Genomic DNA, 25476 nt, shown 5'->3' on the forward strand with positions numbered 1-25476 from the left:
CTATAACAATCTTCTCTGACTCAGCAGCTGAAGGGGATGCTGGGAAGGCAGCGACATAAAAAAGCCGTACATTATTAATGTGGACTCTGGCAGTAGGCCATGAGTCAGAAAAACACTGAGAAACACAGGACTGTGGACAGAGAGGCAGCAAGGCCTTTGCCTAGTTAAGCATTTCACACCATTCTGTTTACATTTCCCATTTGGATTCTGGCTGTACTTCACATTTCTATCTCAATAATTGGCCAAAGGTGTGGGGGAGCTGGTGGAAAAACTTCAGGGGAAAAGAGCACTCAGAACCCTTAAATGGGGCTTCCCCCTTCTCCATGTGCTTCAGAGGGTCTTTTCACTTCTCTCAGTGCACACCATCTTTACTATGGCTGCGGGACATGAAACCCAATTCCTAAAGCATCCAACAGAGCTTCTTTATCTGAGTAACAGTGAAAACACATTGTTTCCCACATTCAATATATTGCTGGTCAGGGACTTCTTGTTTGTGCTGTTTATGCTTAAACTCAAATGTAGCTGGGACACTGAAATTGTGTTTCCTGATATACTACTCTATCTAAAGAATTGCCTTCAGCTCTGGATTTCTCACTACCCTCCCAGTCTTACTTGACAAGCCATTATTACATTTCTGGCTAAAGGAATGTGTTAACGCACACTGAAGTCTGCTTAGAGTTGGTATTTAGTACTTGCATGTTTATGCCCTGATGGGGGAGTAGGTGTGTAGACAGCTTCCCAGATCGAAAACTACACTTCTAACTTGTTCCTGTCAGGGAAATGATCTAAAGGTGGTTTCATTGTAGCCTAACTTAGTATTGATTGTTTTTACATCATGAAATCTCCATGGTTCCTGGAATTGGGTTTACAGACATACTTCAAGTAATCTATTATTAGACCCTGCAAACTATTGTGAGTATAACCAAGTTACATATTAGGTGAAGGGGTCTGAAACTCTAACAGTAAGTGGCTTGCCTAAGGCCATAATTAATTTATGGTGATGGTGAAACTTGAACTAGTGATCTTTCCTCTCTTGTTGTAGTGCTATGACTTCCTTGCCCTAAAGATCTTAGTGATTAGCTACTGAGATGTACTTAGACTACATTTTATATACCGTTTCAAAGGAAGACTCAATGCTGGTAATCAGCTTCAACGAGGAATGAACAATCAACAGCATGCAAGCCACTGCTTGTGCAACAAGGAGCCAAGGACAAGTGTACTATGATACAGGGCAATTTAACACTGCAAACACCACCTTTGGAATGTATTTATGATGCATTTCTAGAACCATCAGCAGCTTTGTAAATGGTGATGTGGCCCAAAGTCTACAATTGTGCTCCTTACAAGCATGAAACCTTGGCAAAAGGCATTTAAACAGTTTTAGGACCTCTTACATTTGACATCAAGTTTTCATAACACACACGTTAAGTGACTCCGCTTGTCTACAACTTGTTTTGAGAGAGAAAATAAATCAACTAAGTAAATCCTCATGAATTCAGCCCTAGCTTTTTCCACTGAACTTTTCATTGAGAGGCTGTACATCAGTTAAGAAAATTCTTCCAGCTTTGGTCCCTTCTGATGTCAGTGACAACTGGCCAAATCTTCCCCTCTATACATGGTGCCAAGAATTCTGGAATCTAAAAATAGCTGTCTAGTGTATACTGAAAGGTGCAACTGGAAACCCTCCAAAGCTAAATTACACATATTTTCAAGATGCTGCTGAAGACTCTACACATTTTGGTTTTGGCTCAGTAATCAGCCATTATTTGTGGTCACCACTACCCTTCCCTGAATCCACAAAGCATTCTCTGACCATGTCCCAAACTCTGACATCGCTTTCCTTTTCCCTGCCCTTTTTCTGCCATCTGGTTAAGAAATTAAAAAAACAGATATGTTATCAATTTGCGTGGTTAGATTTTTTAAAAGTTAGACCTAATACTTTAGCTGACTTCTATCTACAGATGTTCAGTTATACTACATGTTCATGTATATACTATGTTATACCATGTTCATGGAACATAATCTTTCTCGGCTATAAGTGATCGCCAAAAAGGACAGTTAATTTTTTCATACTATATTATTATTTTGTTTTAAGTATGTAAAAAGGCAGACTATAAATGTTCTATAATAAAAAAATAAGTTGCTAGTATCTTGTGTTGTGCTGGACTTTTGGGAACCTTCTATTGTTTCTGCCCAGTATGCCAATGTCCAGCACAATGATACTTCTACTAACCTCTCTCCAAGTGCTCTCCCTTTGGGATAGGTTTTGCTTGCACTGTTTTTGGCTTTTCTAAAGCACAGAGTGACAATAACTCAAACAGGAGGATCCGGGGTGCAGCTAGGCATCTTGGCAGCTAGGCAACCCTGGTGAATTTATATTGTACATTTTGCTATCTACTTTTTGAGTGGGTGGGGTGAATAAAGCTTGCCTATACCAAGATGGAAAGTTATGTTTCCATATGGAAATGACAGCTAGATAAGGAATAAAAGGCCATGGAAAGTGGCAGAGAGTTTTGCCAAGAGCTAGCCCACTGACTATTGCAGCCCCCATTCATGCTTTCAACTAGCAAAAGGTAAGGGTAAGGTAAATAACAGCTGGTTGATTAAGTCCAGTCAAATGTGACTATGGGGTGTGGTACTCATCTCGCTTCAGGCCAAGGGAGCCGACGTTTGTCCACAGACAGCTTTCCAGGTCATGTGGCCAGCAACTAACATTTTTAACAAACCATCAGTCTGTTCACTATGTGGGCTGAAAGCTTTTAAACTAGACTTTAAATAAACCCACAAAATTAAAAACATGTTTAGTAGCCTAACAGGCTGTATTTCAATGTTGGCTGAAGTATAAAGGAATCTCACTCCTCCACAGCCAGCATGTAAACACAGGCTACTTGCCTCTCAAGAAGGCTAGTAAAAAAGCCTTATCTCAAGCAGATACCTCCTCTGCCAACTACTGCAAACCTGCTTGGTTAATATGATGGCCATAGAGAAATGAGATTTCATTCCTCTGCAGCTAAGCTAGCATAGCTAGCACAGCAATTACGTGAACTGACAAGAGGAGGGATAGAGAGATTTGACCCTCCTCCACCTGCTTAGTCGCCTGCAATGAATTCCACATACTTGTATGCATGGAATTCCTGGTTGCCTATGGCTACCAGGCAAGCTGTTAAACATGGCTGTCTTAAACAAAACATCAAGTCTCATGGGATTCTATTCAAGGTATACTCCATATCTTATTCCCTGCTCGGCAGGATACTGAAGCTTCATTTCATGAGTGAAAGGCAGGAATAATTTTTTTATATGGACAACTCAAAACACAAGTCTGGGTTTCCTCTACTTACAAGAGGATATGTTATTTTGCTCTCTGCTATAACTACAGTATCTAAACACTCCAGAGCTCTCTCCTGTTGGGAGTCTGTTGTATAGGGAAGACTTTAATTGCTCCTGGGACTGTGCCAGTAAAAAAAGGATCTTGAGTACATTTCTCCAGAGACACCTCTGATGGGAAGATAAATCTAAAGAGAGATGTATAGTATAGCTTTTTCTCAAAAGCAACACCAGTTCCAGGAGGCAGCAATAATAATTGAAAATGATGATTTATCTGATGCACCATTTTATCTGAGATTCAGAACCACCATTTAAAAAAAATAGTGGCACTAATCATATTTGAACAACTTAAAATTTGCTTTGCAAACAGAGCGTTGTGGCACAAAACAAGGCAGAATGTCGCTTTCCTGACACAAACCCAATTAACACAGTATTGCAAATAAAGACTTCAGTTTCTATTCAATATTAATAATCCCCAAGGTAAACCCACTGAAACTAACACTGATTTAGTCCTCTTAATTTAAATGAGTCAACTCTAAGTAGAACTTAGTTGGATAAAATCCTAAATTTTCCAGCTTATGAAGGTTTTCAGTAGCCCACCTGCCCACATACCTATCTTGATAACTTGTGGCCTAAAGTAAAGAATAACTGCTTTAGTAAAGCTTCCCTGCTTAGTAGCCTAGAACCAATTAAGCAAGTGACCATTTACAAGCATGAAATGAGCTCAATGAAGTTTCATAACTATTTTTATGAATTGATGGAAATTTTTTACAACAGAAAGGAAAGTGTTACATCACATAGACACCATGCATGCCTTCTTATTCCCTATCTTTTTACCTTTGGTTTCCACAACGTCAAAACTTGCACACATGATGTATGTGTTGTTTGGATAAGCACTTAGCCCTTTATGCAACTCTGAGATTAGTTGAAGTCTCTTGGGTACAAGGAGACAACATCATATGCAACTAAACAAACCTAGCAGGAAACCAATATTCAGATCCCATTGTAAAAAACGGCTGAAGTGAGAGTTACCAATGCCTTGACATGATTTCCTTTTGCTACTTATTGCTGTACAACAGAGGAACATGTGGAAGAGATGGCGTTTTATGCTACAGCAGCATATTAAGTGGCCAGAAACTCACATCCGGAACTTATGTGTGATTTAATGCTATGAAGAAAATGAATTAAGTTGAAGAAAAATTTAAGATGTACTGTACATACTAAGAGATTATGAAAAGCTGTGCTAAAAAGACAGCTTTCAGAATTAAATAGCAAGTGGACTTCCTATATGGACTCCGGGATTCAGTGACCTTGGGAAAGAAAGCAGGAAAATGCTGATGGCATCAACTCTGGCAGCATTGTCTATATGAAAAGGAGGAGCAGGAAGTCTGTGTAGAATGAACTGGATGGCCTTATGAACTCATAAGGTGAAAAAAATGTGATTAAAGATTTTAAAAATGAACTCAGGGAGATAACAAAACATTTTTGCCATCAACAGGAAGCTGATCTGTCAGAAGAGGATGTAAAGGAAACAGGCATCTTTGGGTTACGAACATCAATGTGATATAGCTACACATGATCAATGTGGTTCTAAGACATATTGCACAAAGTCTTTCAGGACACAAACAATCAGACTGATGTAGAAGGTACTACTCTTGAGTACTGTGTTCCATTTGAGGAATAATTCTAGACTGAGAAGTGTAGTGTTTTGCCTACATAAACCTTTGCTAACCAGGTTAGAAGTATTATCAAAAGTTGCTTTTTTTTTTCTTTTCAGGATTGTCAAAGACTTTTGGGAATGCCAAAGAAACACATATAGCTTAGCAACATCATGCTTTATCACTTTACACAACCTGACACATCCCCTGACAACCACTGAACAACTTCCAAATAAAAATCGATTAAAAAGCCCAAATTCCTTCTTTCTGAAAAAGGCAACAAGCAAACAGCAGTGTTTGGACTGCTGGAGAAACTCATTCCTTTTTCTTGATATAGTATTTCCACAGGTTACAAAAAATAATTTTACCACCTTGTTTATCTTTAATATACTGCCTTATTATATTGAAGATTATATGTTTGCAAAAGACGTTGTTTTGTTTTTACTTTAAAGGGAACCAGAGGGGAAGTCAGAATTTAATCACATCACTGGGAGAGGGGACCTCTAAGACTTCCCACCATATCATTTCCCACTAGTCTAAACCCTTTCCCTCAAAACTGATGTTAGCTTAGCCAGAGGTAGGGGAAAGCACACCATCCTCTGATACCAATGTCTGGTCAAATCCAGAGCACTTCACAGCTGTTTCAAAAACAGTGTTTAGCAATAAAATCACATATATCCCATGTAACATTTAGTCTGGCTTCAAGTTAGATTTCCAATTCTCTGTTGAAGCTGATAATCAATTTAATGCATGCTCTTTATATCAGGGTGGCCAACTTTTCATACCAAGTCGACTGCAAGAGTACTTTGACACAGAACCTGCAGGCTGCCCACTGCCTTGTCACATGAGGCAAGAGGGAGTGAACAAGGCCAACATCTGATGCCCCCCCATGCTACTTTCCGAAAGCAGGGTCAGCGGGCTTCGGAAATGAGGCATGAAGCTTTGGCAGGGTCCTAGAACCCTCCCACCTCCTCCCCAAAGCTGGGGGGAAATGGTAACTAGGCTTTGGGAAGGAAGGCAGAGCACTCTGGGACCCTATCAGAGCACTCACACCTCCTTCCCAAAGCCCAATGCCTTGCTTACCCAGCTTTGGGAAGGTGGTGCAAGGACTGAGGGGCCATCAAATGGTGCTGAGTGCCACCAAAAAAGGCATTGCAGGTTGCATGTGGTCCTTGGGCCATACGGTGTTTACATGTTGAATTATCTCCCAAGGAGAAAGGTACCTCAAATTACAAATGAATTTCAGATTCTCATTTCCCATTTCAACCTCAGTTTCACAGCGTGTCGGATTCATATAATCTGTCTCTATTGCTTTAACTGATGGATCCAAGGTGGTCTTTAAACATTATTAATGCCGTAAACAGTGTTTGAAATCCCCTGGGCACCCACTGCAGAACAAACATACAAAGTTCCAGTTCGGGGGGGGGAGGGGGACCCACACAAGTTGTGTGATTTTGCAAAGAATGAAAAGCATAAAACATTAACTGTAATTGGCCTAATGAATGCAATATATTCTTAATGTAATATATTGTTTGGGTGCAAGGGACTAGACCTCCTTCATTTTTAATATAAATTTCTGAACACCTTTACTACCACTGCTCCAACATGTTTGATCACATTCATGGAAGACAATCTTACTCGGCTATAAGAAGATATGAACCACATTCAATATTATCATCAAAATGACTACCATTCAGCAGCAAGGGAAAAAAATCACTGTTAACAAGCAAACTGGCAGTGACAGGTTGAAATAGCACCAAGGATGTATAAAATTGATCCATTATATCAGGTTGTGTCAAAACTGAAGGTTTGACGTGACAGCTCAATCTCATATTTTCCAAAGAATATTTACAAGCCTTGCATTTTCAAGAGATGTTTTCACCACTGTCTCATTTAAATCTGATCAGAACAGACTGAACTGACAGAGCGCACTTAAAAATTACCACTGCAAGGAATCCAAGCAAGACTTAAAGGACCAGGTGTTCAGAAAACTGAATGTACAGTTGCACCCATCAAGATCTGTATGCATAAAAAGCCGTGACTGGTTACTTATTGCTCTAGTTGCATATAATATAAAGTCACACAAACCATATTAAAATGCCCCATTGCATAGATTTTTGTGAGATTCCAAACATAGTTCTCCATTCACTACTATCATTTTTAAGGGCTTTGTTAACTATAGAAAGGGCATTCTCTGTGGCACTTCCTAAGTTATGGAGCTCCCTAAGTTATGGAACTCCCTCTCCACAGAGGTGTGGCACACCTCTTTATAACAGCATACGTTTAGGACCCATTTTACTTCCATAAATGTAAAATTGTTATAAACTGCTTTTGATATTGTGTTTTAATTGTTGTAACTTGCTCTGGAACCTTAGGGTGAAGGGCAGGTAATATATTGTAATATTAATGCTGTGCAGCAATTAATGCATTGCAGAGGTGGACTTGACCTTCAGGATCCCTTCAAACTCAATAATTCAGTGATTCTATGGGTCAAACTGAAATAAGAGATAAACATATCCAGTATAAAAAAGATTCACACGCAAGCAAGGCTTTATTGCACTCTGAGATCCTTGCTTGATTTGTTTTCAATCAGGATTAATGTCCAAATGTTCAAGCAGTTACATCTTGATTAGTCTCATAGAAGCCAATATGCAAGGAATACAGTCAGAAGTCCAGTTCATAGATCAGGCAGCCTATTCAGGAATCATAGAATTGAAGAGTTAGAAGGGACCAGAAGGGTCATCTAGTCCAACCCTCTGCAATGCAGAAATCCTGCCCACAGCTATCCCTGGTTGGGCTTAAACCACCAATCTTCTGGTTAACAGCCAGACACACTGACCCATTGCACCACCTGAAGGGGAAGAAATGTCTCAGGATATAAGTCAAATTCAGAGCAACAGAAGACAGGAAATAGCACATGCAACCTCTAGATATGGCCTCTCTCTGTATTTAAATGATGTAAAAAGCTCCACCTGTTAAAATGTCAAAGCTGTTACTGGACATGCATAGTATCAAGATGGTTTTTCCAGCAGCAGCAAAAGGCTTTTTTTTAGAGAGAGAGATGCATGTTTACCAGTCTCATATATAGAATAAGCAAACAAACCTCTTCCATAAAAGAGGACCTCTCCAACTTCTGTGTTGCTGACACTAGCACTACTCCTAGCAACAAACTATTCTGATCACTACAATACTTGTTTGCACCCAAAGAGGAGGCAAACACGGCGTGTTGTTTATTAAGTGTTACTGTAATGAAAACATGTTGCATGGTTTGGTGATCTTCTATCAAACTTTGCTTAGTAGCAGAAAAGGCGAACTATTCCCTCAACCTTATGAATACCACCAGAGCCACTCCTTTCGTACAGAGACTAATCTGGAAGCAAAGCTCTAAACAGAATGACATGTTATCACTGCTCCATTGCTTTGAGCAATAAACCCATTAAAGCTGAGGAGTTATAGAGCCAAGCAATATTCCATTTAAAGACTGACCCTACAATTTGCAGATAATGCACTATTCAGCAGCCAAGAATACAAAGTCCAGTCAGCAACAATATACAAGGTCACTTCCACCATGTGGAAGGGGTGTGTATTAGAGGATTGATCACCTTCATTCAAACTTGAATGCTCTACACTTGGGATTTTAAGGAAAATTGACATGGTAAAATAAAGGCCATATAGTAAACTGCATTTTTAACCACTGCAATATGGATCCACTGTATTGAAGATATGAAGTATAAAACAAACTATTTGTTAAATTTGGTAGCATAATGAGGCACAAGCAGAAAGAAAATTGGAATCTACTTGTAGATCTAAACGTTTTGCTGGAGATCAACAAGGACTTCAATTTCCAATTGTTTTCCAATAGTACATTGCATTATATGCCGAGGTGCCTTTGAAAATGGAAATGATAGCTAGTACAGCCTTCAGCAGCCGGACTGCTGACTGGGAACAGGAGGGCTAATTTTACAAGACCAATCTTGGCCTGAAAGCATCAGCTTCCAATTACAGTCGTACCTTGGTTTTCGAACAGCTTAGTTCATGAACAACTTGGAACTCGAATGTTGCAAACCCGGAAATAGGTTTGTGAACTTTGACTCTGAAGCCAAATGTCTGGTGTGGCTTCTGCTTGGCTGCAGAATGCTCCTATAGTCATTCGGAAGCTGCGTCTTGGTTTCCCAATGTTTCAGAAGTCGAACGGACTTCCAGAACGCATTCTGTTCGAAAACCAAGGTACGACTGTAGATTTCTGCCTCAATTCAAGGTGCTGGTTTTTACTCATTTATACAGCTCTGGACCACAATACCACAGAGATCTCCTCTCCCTACAATGTCAGGGGTGCCCAAACTTTTTTCAAAGAGGGCCAGATTTGATGAAGTGAACATGTGAGAGGGCCAACCAAAGTTGATGAGCTTTTTTTAGGATTGCAGTTGCTAAGCTTTTTTTAGGATTTTACCCCAAGACATATACAGCCATGGGGGCCAGCTAGCAGGCCGGATTAGGCCCCCAAGACAGACTTTGGACATGCCTGCCCTACATGAACCTACCTAGACCCTGAAATTGTCAATTTAGGCTCTTCTTTGTATGCCCCCTCAGATGGGTGTTGAAAGTGTCACCCTAAGGACAGGCTCTTCAGTGGTGCCTCCCCAATTGTGGAATACTCTCCCCAGAGAGATTTGCTTGGCACCCTCATCATCAACTTCGAGGTGCCAGGCAAGGATGTCCCTGTTCTTCCACGCATTCGGCTCTTAATTGGGGTTATACAGTATAATGATACCCAAGCCTATATTGGTATTCATCATCCTTTTTATGTTATTGCAGGATAAGACTTTTATTGTAGGATAAGACTTTTAGTCTTATCTCCTTTTAACTTTTTATATTTTTAAATTTTTGTATAATGTATGGGTTTTGAATTACAAGTTGCTATGAGACATTTTATGTATAAGTGATGAATAAATGCTATTAATGATAATAGGTTTGTCTTAAAATAAGAAAGGCCTAACTATCCATATTTCTTGATCCGATCCAGGAAGGATCCCCTCCTCACAGGCAAGAAGCTAGTTCAAAAACACTGCAAGATCAGAAACACACAGCTCAGAAAGATCTTATATTTATAGGTCTGCCTATCACTCACTACCACAGTAAAATATACAAAAGTCTGCAGCCAGTTTGCATAATGTACAAAGATACAATTTGCATGAATATGACATCAGGTCATGATTACAGATACATTTTCATGCATTCTGTAGCTGCATACATATGTATTTCCATTTTCTAAAACCCATTATTCTTCATAGAGATAAGAATAAGCCCCAGATTTTTTTTCTTATGATAAACTGCAGCCCAAGCTTTTGAAGAGCTGACTCTTTTCAAATTGTAGGATAGAACCCTGCTGGGAAACAGCACCGGAGTCAACTAGTTTAAGACAATTTTTCATATGTCCCTGTAAGTAAGGAAATGAAAACAGCAGCAGTGTTATATGGCTCAAGTGGTGAAAAATTAGCTGTACTTTCTTACAAAAGTGATATGTGTAAACCAGTCCATCTGGCATTTCCCATGTTCATGCAAAATGGTCACCATGCATACTGGCTGGCCTGGTAGCTGTTCACCATTTCCTGAAACAGACACAGGCAGCCACCCTGCTGCCTGTATGTAGAATGCAGGAACTGTTGTAGCCTACAGGATTCAAGGTGTGCTTCTGAGTGGGTGCAGGAGGGACAACTCCATCATGTAAACATGCATTCAGCACACCCTAGACCCATTAAGTCAACCCCACCCAACTGAGGCAAGGGTCAAGAGAGCAAGAATCTGGTTACATCATTTTGGGAGTGCTATCCGTATCACGAGGCCGCATGAATTGAAATTTATCCCACTGGGGAGGAGCTGCATTGGAAACTTCAACTGGAGTTGCCACAACAGTGTTATCTAATCCTAAGGCACTACAAAGCTGAATGACTTTATCCTCAAAGTGCCATGCCAGGTATTCCATTGGGAATCTAAATACATGCGATAAGAAAAGGAAGATGTGGTCCACGTGAAAAGCTTTTTCTAATTCACTTAGTAAGATTTTCTGATAACCAGAAAATTTAAAGAATATTGTCAAACAATGACCAGCATGTAAAAAAACCTGCAGCTTAGCAGCTACTGTGCATGCGCAAGCAGCGAAACCCGGAAGTAACCCTTTCAGGTACTTCCGGGTTGCCACGGGATGCAACCTGAAAAAATGTAACATGAAGCAAACATAACAGGAGGTATGAGTGTATATGAAATACATGTAGCCCTTATGTACTGCCAATACCACCTGAGTACAGAAACCAGGCTTGGCTTTAGGCTGAGAGAAAGACAAGGGAGCAATGGAACAAGTTTGTTCTCTTAAGATAAATTTTAACTAGTCCAAACTTTGGTAGAAAATTAGTGTATACAACTGACAACTGTTTGTCTAGTGAGACCTTGAGAAGTATACCTGTTAGGAGCTAATGTTTATAACAGTGTGCTTTGTAGCCTACTAAGACTATGATATTTCTCAAAGCCAGCCAAAGGTTTCCTAACTACAAGTGAGTTCTCTCTCTTTCTGAAATCTAGGTATCAAGCTAGGAAAATAGTTTGCATTACACATTCCCAGTCAGCAATTGCATGAACTTTATTCAGTTCACATTAACACAGTTCAAGAAGGATTGCAAGCTTGAAATAATTTGTAAGAAAGGATCAGGGTCCAAAGAAAACCCAGCTAATTAGGCCAATCCCCAGCTTGAAGACAAGACCCTCTTCCCTGATCCACTAAATGATCACAAGTGGGTGGGGGGGGGGAGAGTCTGGTGCTTTTTATTTATTTTCAATATTTCACAAAGTTGTTAGAGCTTGAAGAATGAGACTAAAGTAAAAACATGCACTGGGTAATAAAAACATGATGGAGCTTTTAAAAAACAATCATGAAGTACAGGGTAGAAAATAATATTTTTTAAAAAATATATTGCCTTTAGAAGGCATGGGAAATAATTTGACCACCTAGGGCACAAGTACATTGAAAGTAGGCACTGTGAGCTCCCTATGGAGGTCATTCTGTTCTGGGGTGCCAAAATTGAAAAGGTCTTTTTACTCATAACCATCTGTACCTAACCTGGCAGGAACACACAAAGAAGGGCACCCACTTACTTACTCAAAGGAGCCCAGAGCAGCAAACAAGCAATAAAACAATTTTAAAAACATATTTAAGACATCTAAAAAATGTATATAAAAAAAAGAAAATTCATTGTTAAGTGGGTGCATGTGAAGAAAGTAGTTATTGGTTGCAATTTAACCTATTTTTCATCCACTTGGATGGGTGATAAAATAGTTCCTTAAAGATGCATCTGTCACACAAAAATTACTAACAAAAGATCATATGAAAGCAATTTACTATCATGAACAAATTCAGTGCAGCAATAACAACATACCAATGGCTGCACTCTAAAAATATATTTAACTCCCAAAAGTTTGAAGGAGAGAGCAACATTTGGCACCAGAAACCTGTCAATGTAGGGGACAAATGCATTTCTTTTGGGCAGGAATTCCACAACCAGAGTACTACTACAGTGGTACCTTGGGTTACAGATGTTTCAGGTTACAGACACTTCAGGTTACAGACTCCGTTAACCCAGAAATAGTACCTCAGGTTAAGAACTTTGCTTCAGGATGAGAACAGAAATGGCACTGTGGCAGCAGCGGGAGGCCCCATTAGCTAAAGTGGTACCTCAGGTTAAGAACAGTTTCAGGTTAAGAACGGACCTCCAGAACGAATGAAGTTCTTAAGCTGAGGTACCACTGTACAGAGAACTCGCTGTTCCAAATTACTGCCAGTGTGCTACACTAATTAACTAGACTATGAGAAGGGCTTCCCCCGCAGCTCTCAAGGCTTGGGTTGGCATTTTTCAATAACATTTTAAGCTACCCTGAACATAGGAAACGACCTTAAACAATTGGTCTATCTAGCCCAATGCCGTCTACTCCTTGCCCAATACTGTCTTGCGCTGCCTGCTCTTAAGGATCTCAGTCGCAAGACATTCTCATTAAAAGAAGAATTTGTGCTCTACCAAGTTGCTAAGCACAGTACACCATTAAACCTATAAATACAAACCTGCTTTGCAGAAAATGCAGACATGCAAGCCACAATATATGGTTCATGGGCAGCATTTGGCTTGCAATTCATACATTGTATAGTCCTGCTTTAAACACATCATATTCTTTTTTTATGGGGGAGAATCCCCTCCAGCTCCCTTCAAGCTCCAATTCTAGATGTAAACTTTGGAAAACACATGATGTGAGTTAGCTATTAAACTTAGTTATTTTGCCATCATGAATTATTTTGCTTATCCATTTCAGGACTCTGAAATGTCTACTGCAGCACTAATTCCAGAGAGTAACCATATTACTCTACTGCAGTAAGAACAACATTTTGTGGTATTTTAAAAAACAAGCTTACAGACTCCATGCATCACATTTTGTTTGTGACCGTGGAAATATCCCTGTGATATATTTCCCCTACTAGAACTGACTTTGCCTCAAAGTACATAGCCTGAGGAAGCCAAAGCTCACTGCCAGCAGCAGCATCAATATTGAGAATTATATTAAGAAAAGCAAGTCAAAAACTTTTAATGAATAGGAGTGTCTCTAAGGACAACACATCTAAAATAAAACCATGGGACAGAGAGTTGAACTATCTTATGATACTGTAGGAAAATGTAGTTACTATGAAAGGAATTCCTCTTCCATATATGTAACAGATAAGTCTATAATTTAGACACCATTGATAGTCAACCCAAATTAGCATTCAGCACTGCCCCAACCCTCTCCCTAAAAAATGTTGATGTCTTCAGTGGAGAGCTTCCAAGGACCTGTGCAGCTATGGGTAGGATATCCACCTACAATCTGAGTTGATTGGGGGACATATTGCCTTCCCAGACCCTCTGAGACTATGTCTGAGGTAAACAAAATTACCCTATTCTTCTTCACACTCATGAGAATGGTAGGTGATCTCACTAATGCACTCAACAGTGGCAGGTTGGTGAATTCAATAGTGTGGACTGTTGAACACATCTCACATTACATTTTTGAAGTTATAAGAACAAGATTAATAGCCCAGTCCTATGTATGCTTTTCCAAAAGTGCCAGTGTATTCAATGTTTACTCCCAAATGCAAATATGTACTAAAAGAATAATGCATACAGGACTTGAAGTTCATTTAGCACAATCTGTGAGGCAATGCTAACAATCAAGTCTTCCTGGTGTTGCCTCTTTGGGATAAGATTGCCGTTACCATATAATAAAGACTTTTCAGTGTTGGGCACTATGCTTACAGAATGTCTTGCCATCTGAGATCTACACCAGGAACCTTTTAAAAGTGCCAATATATTCTTTTAAATAGATATAGTTAGGCAGGTGTGTTGTTGTTAAAAGTGTTGGTTTTATAGCAGATATTAGACTGTTTGGTTATTTCCTTTGCCAAGTATGACTATTATGAAGTGTTTATTATTAGATTGCTGTAAAAATGTGTTTTTTGTTTTAAAAAACTAATTATTTTCAGTGCACATTAATAAAAAACAATTTCCTGATAGTTACGCAAACTGATAACTTACATGGCCTATGCAAACTGGGAAGAAAAATCACAACCTTGCTAAATTGAACTGCTTGCCATCAAGTTTCAGTGGTTCTAACATTTTACTGAGTGCAAGGTACAGTGATTCAGATTGTTTTCAAACTACTCTTAACAAGCAATAAATTCATTCTTAGGTTTCTGCAACTGCAGTATCACTAGTTTACTTAAAGTAACCAATGACTAATGCATTCAGTATCAATTGACATTTAAGCTAGCTACTCTGTGTGACATTAAACTGGCAGATATGCCTGCCATCTCCTCTATAGGTGAAGCTATATCCTAACTGTTGCTGACCAGGGGTTGGGGTTGTAGGAGTGTGGGAGGCAGTGTTAACCATTTTTTGCCTTTCCAATGCCTTCAATTGGGTGATTAATTTATGTTGGCATTTTTGGTGAAGCGCTTGGGACCAGAGAATGAATTTAGGACGACATGTAACTTTGTTTATCCCTCTCCTCACCTGTAACATGCCCATTCCCCACTCTTTACACCAGCATAACCTTTGCCAGAGGGTTTCTCCTCATGGTAAGTAGATATGCCAGGACAAGTTATTTATGTTGCTGAATAGGGGCAAGAGAGCAAGGGGGAGAGAAGTGCCACATCCTAACATCTCCCAGCTAGCAAATCTGAGGGTTAGGATTGCACCACACTACTGAAGCCTTTAGGTTCAAAAAGCTAGGTTTATTACATTGTTTTAAGGGTCAGGTGCCTCATTGTACAATAAATGAATATTACATGTTACAAATGGCAGGCTTCATACTGCAGGGAAGGTACTGAAATCAGTATTCAATCACAATAGAAATTAAATGTTACTAAAGTTTGCACCCAACATTATAAGGGGAACATTAACCTGCAAATTCCTTGGAAAGCACTACAGTAATAAAGAAATGTTTTAAAAGAATTTGATCATGAGGTAGAAGCCATTTCTTCTCCATGTGTCCAGCTATGTCATATCAGAATACTAACATAAGGATTTCTAGGCTGTTACTGCCTTGAGGTAACTGTTTATTTACATCTGTATTTCCCAAACTTCTGAGTTCACTGACCCATTTATGAGCATATAAAATTGCCATTGACCCCAACCAAAAATCTTAACAATATAAATGATATCAGGTCAAGAAATATCTGTAAGCAAACACCTTTTAATCAATCACCACTATTAGGAAGCATAAAATGTACAATATAAGGAATATTATTATAATCTGGAACCACCTTATTAAATGCTGAGACTCCTCACTGGCAAGGGAAGGGCACTCTGTATATATTCCCATGCCCTTTACTTCTGAAGCTCATAGTTCCTAACTATTTTTTTCAAACTATGTTGTGAATTTCTTTCCCACCCAAAGAGCCTTTTTCAGCCCCTAGATCTTTATTCATCCCCTGCACAGTACCATCAACCACATTGGGAAACACCAATTTAGACGGGTCAGATCATGGTATCTAACTGAAATAATACCAAAATTCTGTCCTAAAGCTTGTATACAGGAACAATCACATACTCAGCGAATCATTTCTGTGATATAAAAGAAATTCCTATTTAGCATTAAATGAATACATTCTTACTGCAAAACCATCCAAAGTATCCCTCAAATTTCCTAATTGTATGTCAATTCAAACACAGCCAAGACCTAAATAAATACTATTATTCTCAAGAGGAATGATCTGATCCCAAACTCCATTAGACAGTAACAGTAGCAATGTGGCAGGTGATCGAAAGTATAATAAAACTTTGTTTCACTCTCACCAGACATAAAAAGACCACAAACATGACAGCACAGAAAGTAAAATCTGCAAGGAGATAGCAATTAGATGAACTGCAGTAATTTTTGCTTAAGTGAACAGAAAAATGTCCCTTATAATAGATGTTTAATAATAGGTATTTAACAATCAGCAGAATATGAGCTTAACTACATAAACAGCAGTACCTTATGGTATTTAGGAGCGAGGCAACCAACATCACTAATTATTCATTCAATGCTTTTTACTATCACCACCAAGCATTTGAACCTGCTGCCAAATCTCTACCTGGAAGGCCCAACCTGTAAGTTTTACCTATGCTTTTTAACATATCCATTTGGGAATTACTCAGGTGGAGGTCCTAGCCAACCAGACCAATTCCCTCCATTATGCCTTTTTAAACGAGGCACCAATGCCCAGTTTACAGGAGGAAAGGAAGAGGAAATCTACACTCAATCACTCTTCACAAACTCCCATGAAAATATACCTAACATCTTCCTTCTGTTTGTATGTAGAAGGGGAGAGGATAAAATGGTGAATTAGTCAAGGTCAGGATACAAAGGGGGGGGGTGGAGAGGGAGGGAGGGAGAGAGAGAGGGAGAGAACACACTTTGAAGGAAGAGATAATTCATAGCCAGGAGGGAGGAACTGGTGTCAAAAGACTATTCTTAAAGCACACACAGGGATATACCGAACCCCCAAATTAACGAAAAGCCCCCCAAAAATAATACTTGCAAGAGTGTCGATGCCTACCAAAACGCACGGGCTTTATGTTTTATAAACAGGAATAATACTGTGGACATGCTGCAATACCAGAGACACGCTACAACAACGCAAAGTATACCTCACCCCCCCCCTTTCTATGCGGGCGCAAAGGAGAGGAAATGAATGCCTCGGATTCTTAGAACGGAACCGGGGAGGGCGAGAGCGGGAAAAGCGGGCGGCGAGGTGTACTTGGGAGACGGAGGAAACTAGCCAGGCCCAAGCCAGGCGGGGGGGGGGGTCAGTGTGTGTGTGTGTGTGTGTGGTTTTTGTGTGTGTGTGTGTGTATAGAGGTGGGTTAGGGGTATCCTCTCGAAGTTTCTGTATTTGCATATAATATTGTGGGGTGGGGCTGTAGGCTACGAAAATGTGCTGTTTTACACACAAATCTCAAGGCACACACCTTTGGAGGGGAGGGGGCGAGGTATGGCTGTGGCGGCGGGGGGGGGGATGCCTGAGATCCCGCCCCAAGGCTGCGGCAGTCGAGACCGCGCAGCTTGTCAGCCGGGCCTGAGCAGCATTGGTGGGGGGGGGGGTGGCTGTTCACTCCACATCACCTCCCGCCCGGCAGCAGCAGCAGCACCCCTAAACATCCGGCTCGCCCCCTCCCCTTTCCCGACCGTTAGGAGGGAAGTGGTTGTGGGAGGGAGGGGGGGGAGAACCCTCCTCGCCTTTCCTCAAAAAAAATAAACACCCACCCGCTCAGGCGAGGGGGGGGGATGAAGAGGCGACCCCCCCCCACAATGCTTCTCCTCACAGGAAGGAGGCAGGGGAGGCTCCATCTTGGGGCTCCCCCCCCCTCCCCACATATATGAAGCAGCCGTCACCCCATTTTATGCCCCCTCCCCCTCCACACACGGTCACTTTCAGGTCCTGAGGCGACTGGCCCTCGAGAACGCGCCCGCGCGCGCGCGCTAATGGTTTCCCTCACGGATTCTCCCGCCGGGCTTCGCCCTTCTCCTCACCGATGCCGGGCGCCACATAGACGAAGTAGAGGAAGGAAGAGGAGAGCGAGAAGAAGAAGAGGGCGGCCAGCAGCGAGCGCCGAGGGAGCCTCCAGGGCCTCCGAGGGCTCCGCTGCCACCGCATGGTCCGGCCCCGCCGCGCCCCCGCCGCCGCCGTTCGCGGGAGGAGGAGGAGGGCAGCCCGGCTGAGGAGGAGCGGGAGGGCTGAGGCAGGCGGCGGCGCACTGAGGTTCCTCCTGCTGCTGCTGCTGCTGGCTGTGGAGCTGCGGCGGCAGCGGCGGCGGCTCCTCCTCCCTTTCCCTCAGTCGCCTCTCTCTCGCTCCGTGCGCGCCTCTCCTCGGCTCCGACGCCGCCGCCGCATGAATGAAGAGCCGGCCTCCGAGGGCGCCTCATAAACACCCTCCTTTTCCCCTCTCTTTTCCCTCCCCCGCTCCCTCCTCTTTCTCGTCCTCCTCCCTCGCCTCCCCTTTTCTCCTCCTCTGTGGTCGCGGCGGCGGCGGAGAGAGGCTGTAGGGGGCGGGGAGTGGGAGGCGCCAGCGGGAGGCGGAGCCAGGCCCTCGCCGAGAGCGCCTCACCTCACGGCCCCAAACGGAGGAGCCCGGAGGCGGAGGCGGAGGCGGAGGCGTCGCCGCCTCTCTCCGCTCTCCCTTCGCCCAAGCTGAGCCCTGGTGTTACACCGGTAGCTTTTGACCTCCCTCAGACATTTTTTCTTTCTTCCCTCAAAATCAAATTTAATTATACAATCTATACAACCTGTCACAAGCGTCGTCGTTGTTGTTTTTTAATTAAAAAATGGCATCAGGCATACACGCCATCCATGCATTTAAAAACGAAAACAAAAAAAACAACTATCCTTGGCTGTTTACCTGTTAACTATCATCTTCCTTTTCATTATTGCTCCACTGCGTTTAGTACAGTACTGGACACGTGAAGGGCAAACACGTAGGTTGACGTAAAAAAAAAAAAAAAAAATCTGCACTTAACACCTACGCCTTGCTGCCTTACTCAATATATTGTTATATTTTTCATTTATTTGTTACATTTGTATACCGCGCTTCGTCTTAAAGATCTCGGGGCAGTTCGCAGCATCAAGGTATATAATAGAAACAAAATACATAAAACACACACGTTTTGATTACGTTTATCATGTGTTTTGTGCTTTTATATTGTACCCACGGGTATTGGGCAGCACACAAATAAATAAATAAATAAATGCAAAAGGATATAAGAGGAGCAGTGCCCCTCTGGCAAGGTTGGCCCTTCATCCCGGTGACACACCAACTGTATGATGTGTGTTATACCCCAAAAAAGCAATGTCTAAGTGGAGAAGTGTTTGAAACATCGTGTTCCCAGACGTCACTCTGCCTTGACCTGTTTTCTTTAAAGAGACCTCAGTCCGAACATCAGCATCCTGGTCCTGGGATAAGAGTTCATAGTCAGCCTCCTCGGTCTCTGCTAAGTAGTCTGGATGTAGGAGGAACTTGGCGCCCTTTAGTCAAGTTGCCTCAGCAAGCTGAGTTGCTGGAATGGAGCATGTTGCTTGGTCGCTGGATTTTGGTTGGGAGGAACATATTGCCATGTTGCATGTTCCAGCTGCGTAGGCCTTCTAATACGCTCCACCCTGTTGCTCACATACACATAGAACCTTCTTTTCTCATTGTGTATGACCTTTCTGTCTGTGTAAAAGGTCACACTCTCAAATTGGAGGCCCAATTCTTTTTCTATCAACTCTGCCAGTTCTACTGCCAGCATGGCACCACACAGCTCAAGCCTTGGCATGAAGTGTCCTTGGAGTGGTGACAGCTTGGCTTTTCCCAAGACGAAACCCAAGTTGAGGCAATCTTCAGCAGGTTGATGGCCTCATCTGGAGTGAGTACAGACTTCAGTCCGTCATCCATGTAAAAGTCTCTTTCAATAAATTGGTGCACATCTTATCTAAACTTCTCTTCTACAATCTTTGCAGTTTGGTACTGACACAAGCGTTGTTGTTTTTTAATTAAAAAATGGCATCAGGTATACACGCCATCCATGCATTTAAAAAAGAAACCAAAAAAAAACTATGCTTGGAACAGGTTGTTTACCTATTAACTATCATTTTCCTTTTCATTACTCCTCCACTGCATTTAATACAGTACTGGACATGTCAAGGGCAAACACATAGGTTGACGTAAAAATAAAAAAATCCGCACTTAAGATGTACGTGTGCTGGTCCGGGGGGGGGGGAGGTACTAATACCGTAGCCGAGGTTCAGTCCAGAGTCACTAGCAGGGTAGACGATCACTAGATGAGACGTGAGGTCCGAAACAGGGAGCTGGGCGGGGGAGCAGGAACGCTGGTAGGGCAGCAGCAGGAAGCCAGGCGGGTAACAGGAACACTGGTGGAGCAGAAGCAGGGAGCCAGGCGGGGAACAGGAACACTGGTGGGTCAGCAGCGGGCAGCCGGGCGAGGAACAGGAACACCGGAGAGTCAGGAGCAGGAAGCCAGGCGAGGAACAGGCACACCGGGAGTGCAGATCTAGGTCTGGGTAAAGCAGGTACTCCACAACGACTTTGCTCCCGCAACCTGGGACCGGGCTGCCTGACCTTTATCTTCTTCTAAGGCCGGGGGCGGTCCCGGCCCCCAGGAGCCCCGCCTCTCCTGGCCTTAAGGCGAGCACTCCTCGTGGGAGAGACCAGTTCCCTTCGCCTCTCTGCCCTAAGCCTCTGCAGTTCAGGAGAGGCCGAAGGGTTACTGGGCCCCGGGGGAGGCTCACCTGTAGCCACTGAGTCTTCCCGCACCTCTGGGGCCAGAATGGTCTCACCTGGTGCCTGCCCCATAGGATCTGGCACAGGTGCAGGCTCCTCAGCATCTAGGCCTTGCCCCAGTTCAGCCGGCCCTGGAGGCGGGGACTCCTGTGCCGGCTGGGATTCCTCCGGTTCACTCTCAGACTCTGAATCCCAAGCCATCACAGTACGCCTTGCTGCCTTACTCAATATATTGTTATATTTTTCATTTATTCGTTACATTTGTATACCATGCTTTGTCTGAAAGATCTTGGGGCAGTTCGCAGCATCAAGGTACAGTATATAATAGAAACAAAATACATAAAACACACAAACATGTTTTGATTACGTTTATCGTGTGTTTTGTGCTTTTTATATTGTACCTACGGGTATTGGGCGGCACACAAATAAATAAATAAATGCAAAAGGATATAAGAGGAGCAGTGCTCCTCTGGCAAGGTTGGTCCTTCATCCCGGTGACACACCAACTGTATGATGTGTGTAATGGGAATTGGGGTTGCTTGTGCGTAAACTGCAAACTGCTCCAAGCTGGTCGTATAGCTAAACCTTTCCCTGGTTTGACAGCCCTTACAACGCGACTGTCTTAGTCACTGGCAGAATCCGGGAGTGGGCGTCTCCTAAACTTCCTCCAACATAGAAATTCTTTGACTCCAAGTCTCCTCCTAGATTCTCTGTGCGGAAGCCTTCTGCGCAGCGTGGGCGTGCCAAGCGGAGGTCCTGTGCTCTCTCCGCTGATTTCACTGGAAGAGTCTCGGAGCCTCCCCTCCGCAGTACTCTCAGCCTCCCCTTTCTCCCTGGTGTCCCCTGGATTTCCCTCCCCAGTGGAAGCTCTCTCTCTCCCCTTGCTAGTTCCCTCCCCTGCATCATTGGAGCGTCTTACCTCTCCTCTTGCCTCTGATGGAAGTTCCCTGACAATGTGTGTTATACACCGAAAAAGCAATGTCTAAGTGGAGAAGTGTTCCCATTGTGTTCCCAGACGTCGCTCTGCCTTGACCTGTTTTCTTTAAAGAGACCTCAGTCCGACCATCAGCATCCTGGTCCAGGGATAAGAGTTTGTAGTCAGCCTCCTCGGTCTCTGCTAAGTAGTCTGAATGTAGGAGGAACTTGGCGCCCTTTAGTCAAGTTGCCTCAGCAAGCTGAGATGCTGGAATGGAGCGTGTTGCTTGGTCGCTGGATTTTGGTTGGGAGGAACATATTGCCATGTTGCATGTTCCAGCTGCGTTGGCTTTCGAATACGCTCCACCCTGTTGCTCACATACACATAGAACCTTCTTTTCTCGTTGTGTAATACCTTTTTGTCTGTGTAAAAGGTCACACTCTCAAATTGGAGGCCCAATTCTTTTTCTATCAACTCTGCCAGTTCTACTGTCAGCATGGCGCCACACAGCTCAAGCCTTGGCATGAAGTGTCCTTGGAGTGGTGACAGCTTGGCTTTTCCCAAGACGAAACCCAAGTTGAGGCAATCTTCAGCAGGTTGATGGCCTCATCTGGAGTGAGTACAGACTTCAGCCCGTCATCCATGTAAAAGTCTCTTTCAATAAATTGGTGCACGTCTTATCTAAACTTCTCTTCTACAATATTTGCAGTTTGGTACGGTCCATAGTTTGCAATAGCAGGGGATGGTCCATTTCATGCAGTATTCCTGGATGTCTGCTTGTCACTGTACCATAAGAAGCGCAGATAGTTACGGTGGTCTTCTCTCATGAGAAAGAAGTAGAACATTTGTTGGATGTCAGCCATGACAGCTATGCCTTCCTTTCTGAAGCGGAGGAGACCTCTGACCAGCCTGTTGGTCAGGTCCGAGCCGATGAGGAAAGCCTTGTTCAGTAAGAAGCCCTGGAACTGGGTGCTGGAGTCGATCACTACTCTGATCTGCCCAGGTTTCTGTGGACGGTACACACCAAAGAATGGGAGGTACCAGAATTCTTCACAGTGGTGAAGGGTTCAGCATGTACGTTCGCTAACATCTTGTCCATGAAATCGACAAAATAGCTTTTCATCCCTTTTCCCTTGCCTCATGTGCATGTACTACCACTCGGTAATGTTTTTAGAGTCTCCGTCAAATTCCAGTATTTAACAGTTATATCTGACTTGGTTCTTCATAACTTAATCAGGAAATACTGCTGCAATTTTTACAGACCCAAATTTGTGAAAGTAACGCAGATCTTTTTACCATAATGAATATATTTAAATATCTTGTCTCACAGTGAAGCATTGGATATATACCATAGATATGTGAAGAAAGCTTGACTTGTGTGTTGTTGTTGTTTTTTTAATAAGTTGGCCTCTCTTTGTTTATCACTGCTAACTGTCCTGGTATCCGAATCTTTCAGTGGCTCGTTCTGTGTTCTTGTTTATATGGAGTTGTGTCTAAATTTTTTACGGAGTTGAAAGGGGTGGGCGCCACTACCAAGAAGGCCCTCTGTCTGGTTCCCTGTAACCTCACTTCTCGCAATGAGGGAACCACCAGAAGGCCCTCGGCGCTGGACCTCAGTGTCCTGGCTGAACGATGGGGGTGGAGACACTCCTTCAGGTATATAGGACCGAGGCACCAACACTTTGGATTGTGCTCAGAAATCACAATTTAAAATGACAAAGAGAAAAGATAAAAGCAATTTAAAAACAAAAACGGAGCCCTCTCTGCCCAGCAGCCGTAGAAGCACTCCTTTATGGAGCCTGTCAGGCCCCGCCCCAAGCCAGGTGGAGAGAAGCAGGGCAGGGCCCTTCACGCTCCCAGCAGGTCAGTCCTGGCTCTGGACACCAGCGCACATATTGAGAGTGAACTGTATCTGTTTCCCACCCAAGCTGAAGAGGTCGAAGAACTCTGGTGTAGCCAGGGTTCGGTTGCTTTGCCCATCTAATACAACATACATCTTCACAGCCTGCTCCGGATGCCCTGCAGTGAAAACCTTGGCCAGGCTTACCTGATTGCAAGACCGGCCACCGTTTTCCACACCACAAACCTGAGTGCAGCGGACACCCACCTCTGTCCTGGCTCATTCACAGCTGGTTTTGGCGTCCTTTCCACTGCCGCTGGAGCTGCTTCAGCTGAAGAACCTGAAGAGTGTGCCAGAGGAGAGCTATTTGGGTGTAAGTCAGTTGGGTGCTTCTCCCTGCTACATTCACGACACCTGACCTTGGTCAGACAGTCCTTTGCCATGTGGTCCTTGGTCCTTTAGCAAGGCTTACCGCTCTCCCAGTGGCTCCTCTCTGAACTCTCTGCATTTGTTCAAAGGGTGTGGTTTCTTGTGCAATGGACAGGCTGACTCTGTCGACTTCTCCATCTTGGGCTTGCTGGCATCATCTAACACGTCTGTCTTCCTCACTGAAAGCACTACTTTGGGTGTGATGTCCCTAGTGGATTTATTCTCTTTGTAAGAATCTCCACAGAGGGACGCGGGTGGCGCTGTGGGTTAAACCACAGAGCCCAGGACTTGCCAATCAGAAGGTTGGCAGTTCGAAGCCCCGCAAGGGGGTGAGCTCCCGTTGCTCAGTCCCTGCTCCTGCCCACCTAGCAGTTCGAAAGCACATCAAAGTGCAAGTAGATAAATACCTTCCAGTGGGAAGGTAAACAGCATTTCCATGCGCTGCTCTGGTTTGCCAGAAGCAGCTGTCATGCTGGCCACATGACCCTGAAGCTGTACGCTGGCTCCCTTGGCCAATAAAGAGAGATGAGCGTCGCAACCCCAGAGTCAGTCATGACTGGACCTAATGGTCAGGGATCCCTTTACCTTTACCTTTAAGAATTTCCATAGAATCCAGCCAAGTCAGTTTCTTTCTTGATCTGTGTGACAAATGGAAAAACGGTTGTGAAAGGGGGATAGGCACCACCATCCTTTTCTTTGTAGGTGGTGACCTCTGTACCCCACCTTTCGTGTAGATGTAGCAGAAGCTTAGCTGTGATTTCTTTCTGGGACATGTGTTGATCAAGACACGCAAGGCCAGGAAGCTGTTGATTTCTTTTAGCTGCCGCCAGCCTGAATAGTATGTCTGCCAAGTCCCACAGTTTGATCCCTCATAGTCAATTTTGGAAAAGATTGAAGTCATGGCGCTCCTAAACTTGCTGGAGTGCTAGTTTTTGTTCATCCACTAGAGCTGCATGGATGCATCTTGCCTGATCTGAGGAAGCAGGCCCTAGCCATGTGGTCAAAAGGGTCAGTTCCTCCTCTCAGAAGGCTTGCAGAATTTAGAATATTAAAACCGCAATAGCAGTTTTGAGCCACATGGTAACACTGCTGCCGAAAGTCCTTGACTCTCTTAGCTGTGGCAGAAAGGATAGGAATATCTTCCTTAAGAAGTTTGCTTTTTTTTAACCCCTGCTTTTAGCTGTGCCTTTTTCTCTAGAGTTTTATTCCTGTAATCTTCCAGTTTAGCTGCTTGAGAAGGTATGTGAGCTTTGCGATGGGGAATTAGCACTTCCATGGAATTGCAATGGAGAAGACTTCTTGGGTGTGGAGAGTTACAGAGTTGCATAAATTTGCTAGGAAAAGCAGGGTGCACTTTTCTTGCTGATTTAGACTTTAAAACATTGTTTGCATTTGTAAATTGCTCTGGGAGACCAACAGGGCTAGTTTCACATGTACAAAGGGAAGGTTGATTTGTAAACCACTTTCTTCTTTACACAT

General features: G+C 43.2%; 1 protein-coding gene across 2 annotated transcripts in view; it reads right to left on the bottom strand.

Moving 5' to 3' along the window:
• Positions 1 to 23866, bottom strand: part of B4GALT5 (beta-1,4-galactosyltransferase 5) — a 57561-nt gene extending 33695 nt beyond the window's left edge. The window contains exon 1 of one of the 2 annotated variants that reach the window (XM_082226339.1): positions 23836 to 23866. In XM_082226339.1, coding sequence (XP_082082465.1) covers positions 23836 to 23851 — 16 coding nt within the window. In that variant the 5' untranslated portion in view covers positions 23852 to 23866. Of the gene's footprint in view, positions 1 to 18068; positions 18569 to 23835 lie in introns of those variants that run through there. The other variant, XM_082226338.1, reaches the window with a different exon arrangement.
• Positions 23867 to 25476: the final 1610 nt, after the last annotated feature.

This window comes from Podarcis vaucheri (assembly GCF_965113315.1).
Source record: "Podarcis vaucheri genome assembly, chromosome: 6".
Lineage (NCBI taxonomy): Eukaryota > Metazoa > Chordata > Lepidosauria > Squamata > Lacertidae > Podarcis > Podarcis vaucheri.